This window comes from Cydia pomonella, chromosome 26 (genome assembly GCF_033807575.1).
Source record: "Cydia pomonella isolate Wapato2018A chromosome 26, ilCydPomo1, whole genome shotgun sequence".
Taxonomy (NCBI): domain Eukaryota; kingdom Metazoa; phylum Arthropoda; class Insecta; order Lepidoptera; family Tortricidae; genus Cydia; species Cydia pomonella.
The window spans coordinates 1,528,460-1,542,440 of NC_084728.1; the positions used below are offsets into that span (position 1 = coordinate 1,528,460).

Genomic DNA, 13,981 nt, shown 5'->3' on the forward strand with positions numbered 1-13,981 from the left:
CATAACTGACATTTGTCATTTGTTGTTTATCGCCTAACTGTCAACAGTGTCAATCTGAGAGTTGTGACGTCATCAGAATCTTCAATGACGTTTCGTTACGTTTCGAGTTTGGTCACGTGACGTGTGCCAAAAGATATTTTAAATTCAATATTTACAAAAATATGGTCATTACAGGTCCCCTAAAAGTAGTTTAAGATGTTCTTATAATCCAAAAGAATTTATTGGGATACAATTCTGCCCTAAGATTTGTAGATGGAAACAACCCTATTATACTTTTTTTACTATAAAACCTGAATAATTGTATCCACTAATTATTACTATATACTGAGTCATGGGTGTTTTCTATATATTTATATATTATATTATCGTTCTCTGAGTACCCACAACAAAAGCTTTCTCGAGTTTACTGTGGGGCTTACAATTAGTCAATTTGTGTAAAAATATCCAATATTTATTTAATATATATTCAAGTACAATAAACTGGCATTATCATTTAAAGTAGGTAGTTAGTAAATGTCGTATTTAAAATATCTAAATAAGTTTTTTTTTATAACGAAAATGTAATTTTAAAATTCCCAAAGTGCAGCTCTAATTTTGATAATAAAAGCAAAACATTTAAAACGACAATCTCTTTAAAATCCTCAGGTTCTATATCTAAATATTAATCAAACATAATTACCAGCGATCAAAAATAATATTTCAAAGTGTAATTTCCTAAAACCGTCTCTAGTGACGTTCCATAAGTCCTAAGCCTACAAAAGACGGGTTGTTATTTTAAAAACTGATGCGCTCTGGGACCAATTTGTATTGCTCGGGACTTAGGAGCCTGTTCTAAGTGGGGAGCGGACAGCGGAAGCTTAAGCTCTAGCGGGAGCTTAAGCGTGACATGTTTATCGATAATAGGTTGGAAAATGAAGCTTAGCTGGTTAGTTGGAAAAGGAACTAGTTTGTTAGATGATTGAAATAGGACACTATTGTAACATTGTGCTTTGAATTTGAAACGAAACTTTTAGAAAATGAACACAATAAAAGGTGATTGTTAGGTGTAAATTCTGCGCGTATTAGACGATTGAATTTAGTGGTAAGTTCCTATTAAATTTATAGAGTGCAGATACGGCTAATACGTTAGTACACTCAGCATCAAAAGTAGCAGATCAAACAAGGTTCAAATTAAGATGGAAAAAGATATACTTTTGAATGTAAATTTAAGAGATTTATCTATATTTGGAAAAGTTATCCGGAAGTTATACTTTTGGCGCGTTGTTTCATCCGCTACTATTGATGCTGACTGTACAAGAAATTAAATCAGAAACTACTCGTAAGTATTATATAGGTACTTTGCTAAAAACTTTAGAAAAAGATTAGGTGCCGTAGGTCATAAATAACTACATGCTTTTTAGTAACGTAGGTAAGTACTCAGGCATAGTTAACACTATTTAGATTTTTGAATTCAAATAATATCAAATTTCATTTTGAAATTATTTTAATTCAAGTTATCTTATTCCTTATTATTGCCTCTTATGAAAAATTCTACTACAGTTTGATATAAGTACCTATTTCGCTGAAAGTTTATACGTTGCACCAAACATTCTGCAGTGGATTATTAATTTGCCTTCCGAGTATCTCTGAAGATCACTCTAAACTATTAAGATAAAGACGCTTATTATTAATAATCAATAAGTAAATATAGTTTTTTACAATGTTTAGTACAAAGGCGAAGAGGGATATCCCTAAAAATGTATATGTTTGGGTTTTAGCGTGTTTTAAGGATGTGGACTTGTCGTTTTTACGGTTCCGTAGCCAAATGGCAAAAAACGGAACCCTTATAGATTCGTCATGTCCGTCTGTCTGTCCGATTCTGTCACAGCCACTTTTTTCCGAAACTATAAGAGCTGTACTGTTCAAACTTGGTAAGTGGATGTATTCTATGAACCGCATTAAGATTTTCACACAAAAATAGAAAAAAAAAAAAACAATAAATTTTGGGGGTTCCCCATACTTAGAACTGAAACTCAAAAAATCTTTTTTCATCAAACCCATACGTGTGGGGTATCTATGGATAGGTCTTCAAAAATGATATTGAGGTTTCTAATATCATTTTTTTCTAAAATGAATATTTTGCGCGAGAGACATTTCCAAAGTGGTAAAATGTGTCCCCCCCCCTGTAACTTCTAAAATAACAGAATGAAAAATCTAAAAAAAATATATGATATACATTATCATGCAAACTTCCACCGAAAATTGGTTTGAACGAGATCTAGTGAGTAGTTTTTTTTTAATACGTCATAAAATTTTAAATTTTTTTTTTCATCAAACATATACGTGTGGGGTATCTATGGATAGGTCTTCAAAAATGATATTTAGGTTCCTAATATCATTTTTTTCTAAACTGAATAGTTTGCGCGAGAGACACTTCCAAAGTGGTAAAATGTGTGTCCAAAGTGGTAAAATGTTGAACAAGGTCTAGTAAGAAGATTTTTTTTTAATACGTCTTAAATTGTACGGAACCCTTCATGCGCGAGTCCGACTCGCACTTGGCCGCTTTTTTAATCATGTTATATATCTATAATCTCTACACAGCGGAACAGAATAGCGATTAATTGAAGCTACGATATCTTCACTAAAAATTAATTAATGAATATTTTATGGGATTATAAAATAACTCAATCATTGCCTCAACCTCTGACTTGAAAGACGATGCTGACATTGAAAGGGAACGGAGAGCGTTGTGTGTTAGAGCGAATATGGTGGCCCGCAGATTTGTTAGTTGCTCAATTGAGGTGAAAAAGACTCTTTTTAGAGCATTCTGTACAACCTTTTACACTTCTAGTCTGTGGGCGTGCTATACGCAAAAACAGTACAACGCTCTTCGTATACAGTATAACAACGCTTTCAGGGTGCTGATGGGACTACCTCGGTTTTGTAGTGTGTCGGGGATGTTCGCGGAGGCCAGGGTAGACTGTTTCTACACTACAATGAGGAAACGCTGCACATCCCTGGTGCGCAGGGTGCGGGCTAGTTCCAACGGCATCTTGAGAGCGTTTGCGGAGAGATTTGACTGCCAGTGCCTGAATCACTGTCATATGATTCACGTACTGGTGTCCAAGCCTCTCCAAAATAGGTTAAAATATGAGTATATTTGACTTAATTTAATTTAATTTAGTTTAAGTTAAATTTTAATCTTACGTTTAAATATAATAAGTTAAATGTAATATGATCCTAAGTTGGTCGAAATAAATGAATTTATTTATTATTATTGCGGAGAACATATTGTGGACATAGTGTGTACCATGGATTTCCGCCGTTGATTATTGTAATAATCACTCACAAAATCATACTGGTTGATAAGAATATATAAAGATGTGTTATAATAGTTATCTGTTCGTTTTAGGTAGTTTAAAACCTTTCAAGTAACATTGAAATTTATTTTATCGATATGTCTTTATCGACATGGCCACAGCGTCTGATTACTCATTGTTAATCGTACATAAAGATGTGGCTGTGTGTGTGAGGCTACTGCGACAGCTTATATCTATGGCGAGGAACGATTATAATATATTAACCATAGATTTTTTAATACTCAATAATTAAGCTTTAGCTGTTAAATCCTATGTCTTCCTATATGTTTAGTTTAGTTCCGTCATCCCATATTATCTCATGTCGCACGTCGCTAGTTAAACGCGTAACTGTATTATCAATAAGTTAGTTAGTTGCGAGGTACGGTAATGTTTCATTAACTTTTAGACGCGTTTAACCTTCTGACAGTGTTTTAAGTACGTTGTTAATACATAATACAATAGTGTATTTGACTGTATTTAATAGTTATTTGTGCAACAAGAGAGGGAAGTTGGTTTTTCTTGCGAGTGTTGATATATGAATAACTTTGCTCTCGTGCGACACATACAACTTTGCACCTCAGTAGTGAGAACGTATTATAAGGTTAAAAAAATTCAACATCAAGTAAAGCCACTTTCCCTTTCAATTAGTTTGTAAGCATTATTGTGTAATTTTATTATGTACCTATGTTTAAACTTTTTGAATAAACGTCTTTATTATTATTATTTGTATCTCCGTTACAAACTCTCGGGTTTTTAAGCCCGGTCATTTATGAGGCGTGCGTGGGGATATAGATCCAACACGTAGAGGCCGTTTGGAGAGCTTTGATGTCATGTAGAACGCCTGCTGGAACCCATTCATGTATACATAAATAGATACCCATAAACCGGTTTCAGCAGGCATTGGAGGCTATTATTATTATTATTAAAGTTAACCACATTAATTGACATTCATGAATGAAAAGCATCATCATTATAACGAAAGCTTGTCTCACTCCCCGGATAGACAGAAGTAAGCTTGTTCGAGCTGCTGAGGTGAAAAATAAATTATGTCACACCATGCACGAAATAAAGCACTACAATATTAATAGATAAACGTAGACAGCAGCTATTTTTAGACTATTTCTATTTTATAACTCGCATAGAACTATAAAGAGTAGATAACTTGACCGTGACGTCATTTACTAGTGTTTCATATTATGGAAGGTAGAGGCAAGGAACAGAATCTCCATATACCAAAAAGTGTCCGACAAAAAACCATAAATAGGTGGCGCTACAATACCTAGAATACTTGTGAAAAAAATCTAATCATAGACAGCACACTTCACTCCGTCAATAACGCCTAGGTTCTTAGCTACTCTAGCGCTACTCTGGAGAGATTTTGAACTATTATTTATAGCTGACAGCTGGACACTTTTACAACAGTTTTGCCTAAGGAGATTCTGTTCCTTGACTCTATCTTCCATAGTTTCATATAAATTCCATAGTGGAAAATCATTTTGACAGTTCGAAATAAGAAACTGATTTGACTAGTAGTGAAATACCCTATAAAATGGAAGGTGAAGGTAAGGAATACAATCTCCAATGTACCAAAAAGTGTCCGTACAATACCTAGAATATTTGAAGAAAAAAATCAATTCATAGACAGCGCACTTCACTCCGTTAATAACGCCTAGGTTCTTAGCTACTCTAGCGCTACTCTGGAGAGATTTGGAACTATTATTTATAGCTGACAGCTGGACACTTTTGCAACTGTCTATCGAGATTGTATTCCTTACCTTCCATACCCTATTCATTAATTTAGCATGTTTCTGAGATTATTATACATACATACCTATTTTTATAGATTTGAGTACCTAGTTCCATTTTTTTTGTACATAAAGGCGGGACTTAAGTATCGTTTGCGATACAAGGAGCTATAAAAGACTTTTTCACCACACCATCTGGTAAAGGTCCTCTTGATTGTTCAAAAACTAATGAGAAAGTTGCATTTTATCCACATGTGGGGCAAAATAACCAGATGCAAATTTTGAGTTGTTTCCTTATGTTAGCTGGTGGAATATATTTTTAAATAATGATTTTGAATGTTACATTTTATATTACGTTCATTTGGATTTGATTTGGTTTGATTTGTTTGGTATTTCATTAGTATTTTCCTCGCGTTGGTGTGGTGAAAATTTTTGTGTTTCACTCGGAGGCAAAGTTAGTTTAACCGTCGTGCCTTAATACCCTCGCAACGCTCAAGATTCCATTTCCCGAACCACTCGCTACGCTCGTGGTTAAATTTTGGAATCTTTCGCTTGCTCGGGTATCAATATTAGCACGAGCGGTTAAATAACAACTTTGCCCCCTTGTAAACCAAATAACTATTTATCGCCAGGTAGAACCTTAAAAAATTGCTGCTCGTTACGAGTACTCTATAGATGGTTATACAATTTGCTTTGAGCTATAACACGACATGTTTTACTCTGTTCGAGCACCAAAATATCTCCTCAGAAATGGGTGCTGTTTGCCCCTTGGTTAACAATCTACTATTGTTTTGTCGGTTTCTATTTAACCTTATTTATACCTTTAAACAAGCAATTCTTGTATTTTTATATATTTTGGGGGTCTCGGAAACGGGTCTAACGATTTCGATGAAATTTGCTATATTATAGGGACCGTGCGCGTTGGAGGGTCTGCCATCTTGTGGCCTGAATCGGAACCAAAACATGTACATTTATACATCACGTGTTTTCTTGTGCATAGTAGGTTCTGCCATCTTGTGGGCTACATCGGAACAAAAAACATCACATTTACGCCTCACGCCAAAAATCTAATGGCTCATGTGCTGCATCCTACAGTTCATGCACGCTTCCTATAGGGTTTCTGGGGGCTAAAAATCTGGGAAAATGCGCATTATTGAGTTTTTATATGTTTCCCAAGCAAAGCTCAGTCTCCCAGATATGATTATCCGTTAACATATTTTCTCTTTGTCACTCCAGGTGTGTGCAACCCTCGGCACGACGGGTTCCGTAGCCTTCGACAATTTGCGTGAAATAGGCGCAGTATGTGACAAGCACGGCGCATGGCTTCACGTAGACGCCGCATATGCGGGCAGCGCTTTCGTCTGTCCAGAATACAGGTATAATGCATTATTATTAGAGCGAAGTTCCTCATCGGACGGTACGGACTTGGCGGGGCTAGGCGAAAAAAAGTGCAAGTGCAAGGCCTGAGTGGACGCTCCAAGCGGAGCGTTCGGCGGGGCGTGTAGCGTGGCGTCGGGCTCACAAGTGATGTGAGCAGCGTGCACTGCGGCCGCTCCTATACGTTAGCATTTGTTTAACATGTACGCCGCACGTCTCGCCGAGCTGCACGCCCAACTCGAGCTTCCACTCAGGCCTTGCCTTACACTAAGATTTTACCGTCACATCCCATATGATGGCGGATGACGGACACGGACTCGGAAACGGAAACGGACACAGATACGAAGAACATGAGCATTAACATGAAAATAAAATAAGTATTATTTAACTTACCTCGTTCCACGACACTCGCGCATTTTTATTATTATTTGGAGTCTGTCGTGTCGCACTGCTGGGCAAAGGCCTCTCCCGATAAATCCATTGATCTATATCCAGTGCTGTGTCTGGCTCCTTTAAGAAGGATTCCGGTTCTTTCCGCCATCGCCGGCGGGGTCTGCCAGATCCCCGATTCGAGTTTTCTGGCTTTCACTCCAAAGTGATTTTACCATCGTTTGAGAAGTATAGTCTTAGTTTTAATTATTTGCTCGTATTACAGGAGACACCCGGTCTTCTTCTTGCTAGCGTTGTCCCGGCATATTGCCACGGCTCATGGGAGCCTGGGGTCCGCTTTGATAACAAATCCCAAGATTTGGCGTTCTGCCATCTGACCTTCCAATGCAAAGGGTAAAACTAGGCCTTGTTGGGATTAGTCCGAAACCTCACGATGTTTTCCTTCACCGAAATGATATTTCGTACATAAGTTCCGAAAACCTCATTGGCACGAGCCGGGGTTTGAACCCGCGACCTTCGAATTAGAAGTCGCACGCTCTTACCGCTAGGCCACCAGCGCTTTTTACAGGAGACACCCGGTATATATCAAAATTTTTGTAAATAAACAAGTTTCATTCCAATTTGATTATTAAATCACTAATTGGACGACCTGTATGGCCTAGTGGGAAGTGGTCCTGCCTATGAAGCCAATGGTCCCGGGCTCAAATCCTGGTAAGGGCATTTATTTGTGTGATGAGCATGGATATTTGTTCCTGAGTAATGGGCGTTTTCTATATATTCAAGTCTCTACAACACAAGCCTTATTTAGCTTACTGCAATATCCTTATAATATTTATTCATCTTTATTCATCTTAAATTTGATAATTACAGACACTGGATGAACGGGATAGAGATGGCGGACTCCTTCGCTTTCAACCCTTCCAAGTGGCTGATGGTGAACTTCGACTGCACTGCCATGTGGTTTGTATTTTTGTATTAACCTTTTGACCGCCAAAGACGTCATATGACGCGCGCGGCTACAGCCCAATATCAACCTTGATGCGTACCGACAAGGTTCACGATTTCGCACCGCGTACGAAAGGCGTGGCGTTCAAAAGGTTAAACCCTTTAAACGCCACTAATGTGTGCGGGACGTCATCAAACCTTGCTGGAATGCACGAAGTTGGAATGAGCTCACAGAGAAATATAAGTAAATAAAGAGTGGGTAACTCTATACATCAGTTTTCTTACCAAAACGTTGTGTATTATTATTTTTCTCAGACTGTGGGGACCTTATACATCTCCAAACTTAATGTATTAACCGTGGAGACTATACGTCTCTGTCATATTGTATAATATACTTGACTTGGTACATACTAGTTATGTATTCTGTAGCATTAGTTTATGAGACTGCTTGCTTAACAGTCCAGAGCAGACGCGATTTATTTATTCAGTATAATTTTTTATTTTGACACTTGGAGAGACTTTACACTTCCAAATCTTATTAGTACTCTGACATTGGGGACCTTGTACATCTCCAGATTTAATGTGTTATTAACCATAGAGACTATACATCTCTATTGTATTGTAGTAATTATTTATTTTAAGATTATTATAATGTAATGTTTACCCAGGTATTGGCTGTTGTATTTATAAATGTTGTTGTGTATTTTTCATGTCACTATATGATGTTACTATAAATGTTGTATTGACTTGTAAAAGAGCCCTTGAGGACTACTTGCAGAATAAATTTTTGAATTTTGAATTTTTGTGAGTAATTTCGTATTCGACATCTAACGTCAAGTAGTGGTTTTATCAGTACCGCTACTAGACACCAGATGTCACGAGTGTCGCGACTGACGAAAAATGTATTGCCAAAACAACAACTAAAATTAAAAGCAGAAGGAGTTGAAAATAGAGTTCCGGTTAACTCGGTTATAATATTAGCTGAAAATTGTTAGGCATTAGTTTAGTTTAGTTTATTTATCTCTCAATACAATGTTCAAAGTTAATGTAAAAGGATACATAAGCAATTACTTATCGTATAGTGATCGTCGGATACATGTGAAATTTAATATTATTACAATACAATATAATGTTATAGAGGTAGAGGTAGTTATATACAATGGTATATAAATCTATCATATAATATTTGCCATATCAAAATGTCAAAAATAATCAATAGGAATAAAGAAAAAAACTGAAATTGTACCATGATACTACAGAGTACCTATCAATGATAAGTTACATATGATATTCAAACAATGTCAAGTAGAAAATAAAAAAGAATGTCAACTGAAAATAAAAACTTTAAAATGAATAACAATAACAATATACATATTAGAAATTACAATCTACATGTAGTTGGTCAGATTCAGTTTATTTTGAAAGATATTCCTTAACTGAGTAGAGGGATTTCTTTAGTAAAAAAAATCTTAGTTTGCGCCTGAATGTTGCATCACATGTCTCATTTTTTATTTGATTAGGCAGGTGCTCGTAGAAAGTCGGACCTATTACTCGCGGGTTTTTTGCATGCAATACTGTGCGACGCGGAACTGTCCGAAGTTTTCCCGTGCTCCGGAGGCATTTGCCCACGACCTCCACTCGCTTAAATTGAGACAGGTGTTTACGCGTGAACATGATGACCTCAAAAATGTACTCCGAATAGTGGGTCATAATCTGATGCTCAGCAAATAACGCTTTACAGGACTGCCTCTGCTGTAGACCGAGTATAGTCCTCAGCGCCCTTTTTTGCATAAGCAACACCCTGTTGGCGTCGGTCGAGTTACCCCACAAGATCACGCCGTAGACCATAAGCGAGTGGAAGTATGCGTAGTACGCCTGCCTTAACGCAGCACTTGAAACCAATGGCTTCACTTTGCGCAGTGCAAAGATCGCACCACCCAGCCTATCACACAGTGTGTTTATGTGTTCCTTCCAGCTTAAGGTGGGATCCGTTGTAAATCCTAGAAACCTGCACGTATCGTTTGTGGGGATAGGACACTGAATGTTCGCGTTAGGGACGCGCCTACCCGAGTATAGCATGACGTTTGATTTGTTGACATTCAGAATCAATCCGTTAGCCGAAAACCATTTGTTAAGCTGGTCGCATACAGTATTGACCTTGCAATTAAGCTGTTCATATGTTGGAGCACTGACAACCACTGTTGTGTCATCGGCAAACAAAATGATTTGGCCGTCTTTAATAGCAGTTGGCAGGTCATTTATGAATGCGAGAAATAGGGTATTTCCCAGAGCCGAACCTTGCGGAATTCCTACCGTCACGTTGCCAGTCTCTGATCGCATTCTTTTTCCTCCCGCCATCACTTCTACTGTCTGTGTTCGGTTTTTTAAAAAAGATTTCAGTAGATTACCTTGCAGCCCATAACATGAGAGCTTTTTAATAAGTAGGTCGTGGTTTATGACATCGAATGCTTTGGACAGGTCACAAAAAATGCCAGCTACTTTGTGCCTGTCATCAATAGCGGTAGTGATGCTATCGATCATGTTATACGCTGCAGAAGTAGTTGACATGTTCTTACGGTAAGCAAATTGTCTGTCAGTCAGTAAGTCATTTTCAAAATGTTTCATTAATTGTTGGGATAGGAAGGACTCGATTTTTTTTGATATGGTGGGTACAATTGAGATCGGCCTATAGTTGTCAACGGATGTTTTATCACCCTTACTTTTGTAGACGGGGCACACTCGGGTGCTCTTGAGTATGTCGGGGTAAACACCTTCCTTAAACATCTCGTTGATGAGGGCAACCAAAGTATCCGAAAGTAATGGCCAAATCGATAGTAGAACGTTGACTGATATATCATATATGTCAAGTGTGTTGCGACTTTTTAACATTGTTTTGAGGGTGCGATCGAGATCAGCACGTGTGACAAGGGGTATCTCAAAGGTGTGAACATCAGCGGTCCGTAGGTAGTCATTCATAGAATGCATCGCGAGTTGTTCATTTACTCCTATGTTGTAGTTGGACGCGACACTCAAAAAATGACAGTTAAGGTGGTCAGGGACGTCTATAGTAGGAACAGGAATTGAGTTACTTTTTTTTAAAGTGATGTCCTTTCTCTCCTGTGATGGTGAGGTTTCATCCTTAATTATTTTCCAGATTTCCTTTGTGGGATTACGGCTGTCCTTCAACCTTTTTGTGGTGTAGTCTTGCCTGGCTATTAAAACTTTACGTTTAATCAGGTCTGAGTAGTACTGGATACTTGTTGATATACTAATGTCATCCGGATATTGTTGTCGAAAGTGAGAAAGGTCATTTAAATATTGAATATATTTTAAGATATCATCAGTCATCCATGGAAGATTTGGTTTATTTTTTATTCGTATACGTTTCATGGGGAAATGAATATCAATATAATATGTCAATACACGCATTAATTTGCTAAACTTATTATTAATGTCAATATTAGTATCTAATATAAAATTCCAATCATAATTCTCAATGTCACAGTAAAATAAATAAATTGATTCATCATTAATTAGCCTACGTTCTAGAAAGATATTGGTTTCCTCGCGGTACAGATGCTCCACCGTTAGCGTAAATAGCTGTGCGTTATGGTCACTTATAGGTGTATCTATAGGTGAAGCGGTGACGTCACAGGTGTTGTTTACTATGCCGCAGTCGATGGAGGTGGAACTCTCCGCGCACACACGGGTCGGAAACCCAACTATGTTCGCGCATCTATAACTAGCCAATATATCATTCACTTTCATTTTTTCGTTTTTGTCGGAAAGGAAATCAACATTCAGATCGCCAACGGAGGCATTTGCCAACGAAATTAGAGTGTTGGTTCGTCGTGACATCTATTGTTGACGACCGATTTGGCCTAGTGGGTAGTGACTAGTGACCCTGCCTACGAAGCTGATGGTCCCGGGTTCAAATCCTGGTAAGGGCATTTATTCGTGTGATGAGCATGGATATTTATTCCTGAGTCATGGGTGTTTTCTATGTATTTAAGTATTTATAAATATTTATATATTATGTATATCGTTGTCTAAGTACCCTCAACACAAGCCTTATTGGGCTTACTGTGGGACTTAGTCAATTTGTGTAATAATGTCCTATAATATTTATTTATTTATTTATTATTGTCAACTAGCAGTACTGATAGATTCCGCTACTCGACTTCGTTATAACTCTCGTTTTGGTAAAAAAACTGATGTATCTAGTCATCACTCTTCCTTGACTTATATTGTTTTATATTTGGGCTGTAGCTGTGCGCGTCAGTTGACGTTTTTGGCAATCAAATGATGAATGAGGACCGCGCGCGTTGGAGGGTCTGCCATCTTGTGGCCTGAATGGGAAACATAAACATGTACATTGATACTTCACGCCATAAGTGCTGCCATCTACCGTTCTCGTACGTTTTCTTGTGCATAGTAGGTCTGCCATCTACATTGAAAGCAGAGCATGCATGGAAGAAGAGGAAACAGGGAAACATTATCTTAGACTGTAAACAGGTAGAAGTATACAGGAGCAAATACCTAGGGACTCCGTGCACACTAAAGGAGGCAGTTAGCAACCTGAAGACACTGCTAGGCTTCGTGGAGGAGCTGGGGTGGCTAGAGTAATGCTACCTTGTTTTCACGCAAAATAGGCTCAATGGTTGTCGATTTGCGGAACCAGCATAACTAAATAACTAACTACATTTGAAAGCATAAACTTCACATTTACACCTCGCGCCTAAAATCTGACGTCTCCTGTGCTGCCCCCTACTGTTTATGCTCGCTACCTATAGTAAACAGGGACATGATGGTGGTAACTATTATGTTAAATTTCAATTTTAATATAATGAAAAAAAAAATTAATTAACCACCTGGTTTGCCCCACCACGCTTAACAAACGGGGTAAAAATTAGAAAATAAGTTGAACTCGGTTTTTATTGATACCTTATAAAACAGTAATGGCGTGGTAATGGTATTTTTTTATTGTTAGGGTCCGGGACAGTACTGCTCTGCACAGGACCTTCAACGTCAACCCGATTTACCTGAGGCACGAGAATTCAGGTAAAACATATTTATTCATTCGTAGCTGACGATAACGTTGCCATATAAAAATATGAGATATATTCTGACAAAAGTCCAAATAAAAAAAAATCCTCCCATATATTTTATTAGTCATGCTTTGAAAGTGGTTCCTTGTTCTAAAAAGTGTGCAGAAAATGATACGTTTCTGCTATAGAGTAATAATTTTTAATGACTTTTTTCTTTTTTTACTATAAGCAATTCAAATTTTGGTTTAAATCAATTTGTTGTACAATTCACATTCTGATTAATTAATTCTGAATAAATACCCATTCTATAAATAACGATATTTTTACCTACATTGTTAATTGAAAGTACCCTCAAGAAATACCACTGAAGTTTACTACTTAGCCGTGTTTTTTTAAATGCACGTGTATATATTCAAAACGAAAACAAGAGGGGTGAAATGGGGTGAAAGGCACCATTTCAGTTTCGAAATTTTGAATTTTGCGAATAACCGATAGGCCGATATCGTCCAGCGAACTGGTAGTCAGTGGGACAGTGGTAATCCTTAATAAGGGACCAAAAATTCTAACATCTATCATCATCTATATATTTACGAAATAATGAAAAATTCAGATGAGGAAAAACAATATTGAAGTTTATTTAACTTCCTTATTTAATATTTACTCTTCTTTGTTCAAATTAGGTAAAGGATGATTCTTATTAAATTAAACTTTATGATGATATTGCTGGATGGTTAATGTACATTTTTAGTAAAATAGTATTTCTGTTTCAGGAAAAGCTATCGATTATATGGTAAGTAGATCACACTTAGAAAAGTGTTTATACAAAGTGTTACTTTTTTTTGTAACGTTAATACTATTTTGTGTTTAAATTACACGGATAACTATCAAATTTAATTAACAAAGAACAAAACATTATAAAAAAAGTGCACTAATTAAAAAAAAATTAAAAATCCATGCGCTATAATTATATAAATATATAAATAAATAAATAAATAAATATTATAGGACATTATTACACAAATTGACTAAGTCCCACGTATATTTATGTCACTATTCAAATTATAGGTAGGCTCTCAAGTGTCAAACGTAAAACGAATGTTACGCACCAAAGAGGTTAAAATAAATGATGAAATCATCA

At 36.9% G+C, this 13,981-nt stretch overlaps 1 protein-coding gene across 1 annotated transcript in view; it reads left to right on the plus strand.

Annotated features, from left to right (window-relative positions):
* The window catches only part of LOC133532172 (histidine decarboxylase), a 48,100-nt gene that overhangs the window by 25,316 nt on the left and 8,803 nt on the right, over positions 1-13,981 (plus strand). The window contains exons 8-11 of the mRNA XM_061870723.1: positions 6,320-6,459; positions 7,721-7,810; positions 12,786-12,856; positions 13,614-13,633. Coding sequence (XP_061726707.1) covers positions 6,320-6,459; positions 7,721-7,810; positions 12,786-12,856; positions 13,614-13,633 — 321 coding nt within the window. The remainder of the gene's footprint in view (positions 1-6,319; positions 6,460-7,720; positions 7,811-12,785; positions 12,857-13,613; positions 13,634-13,981) is intronic.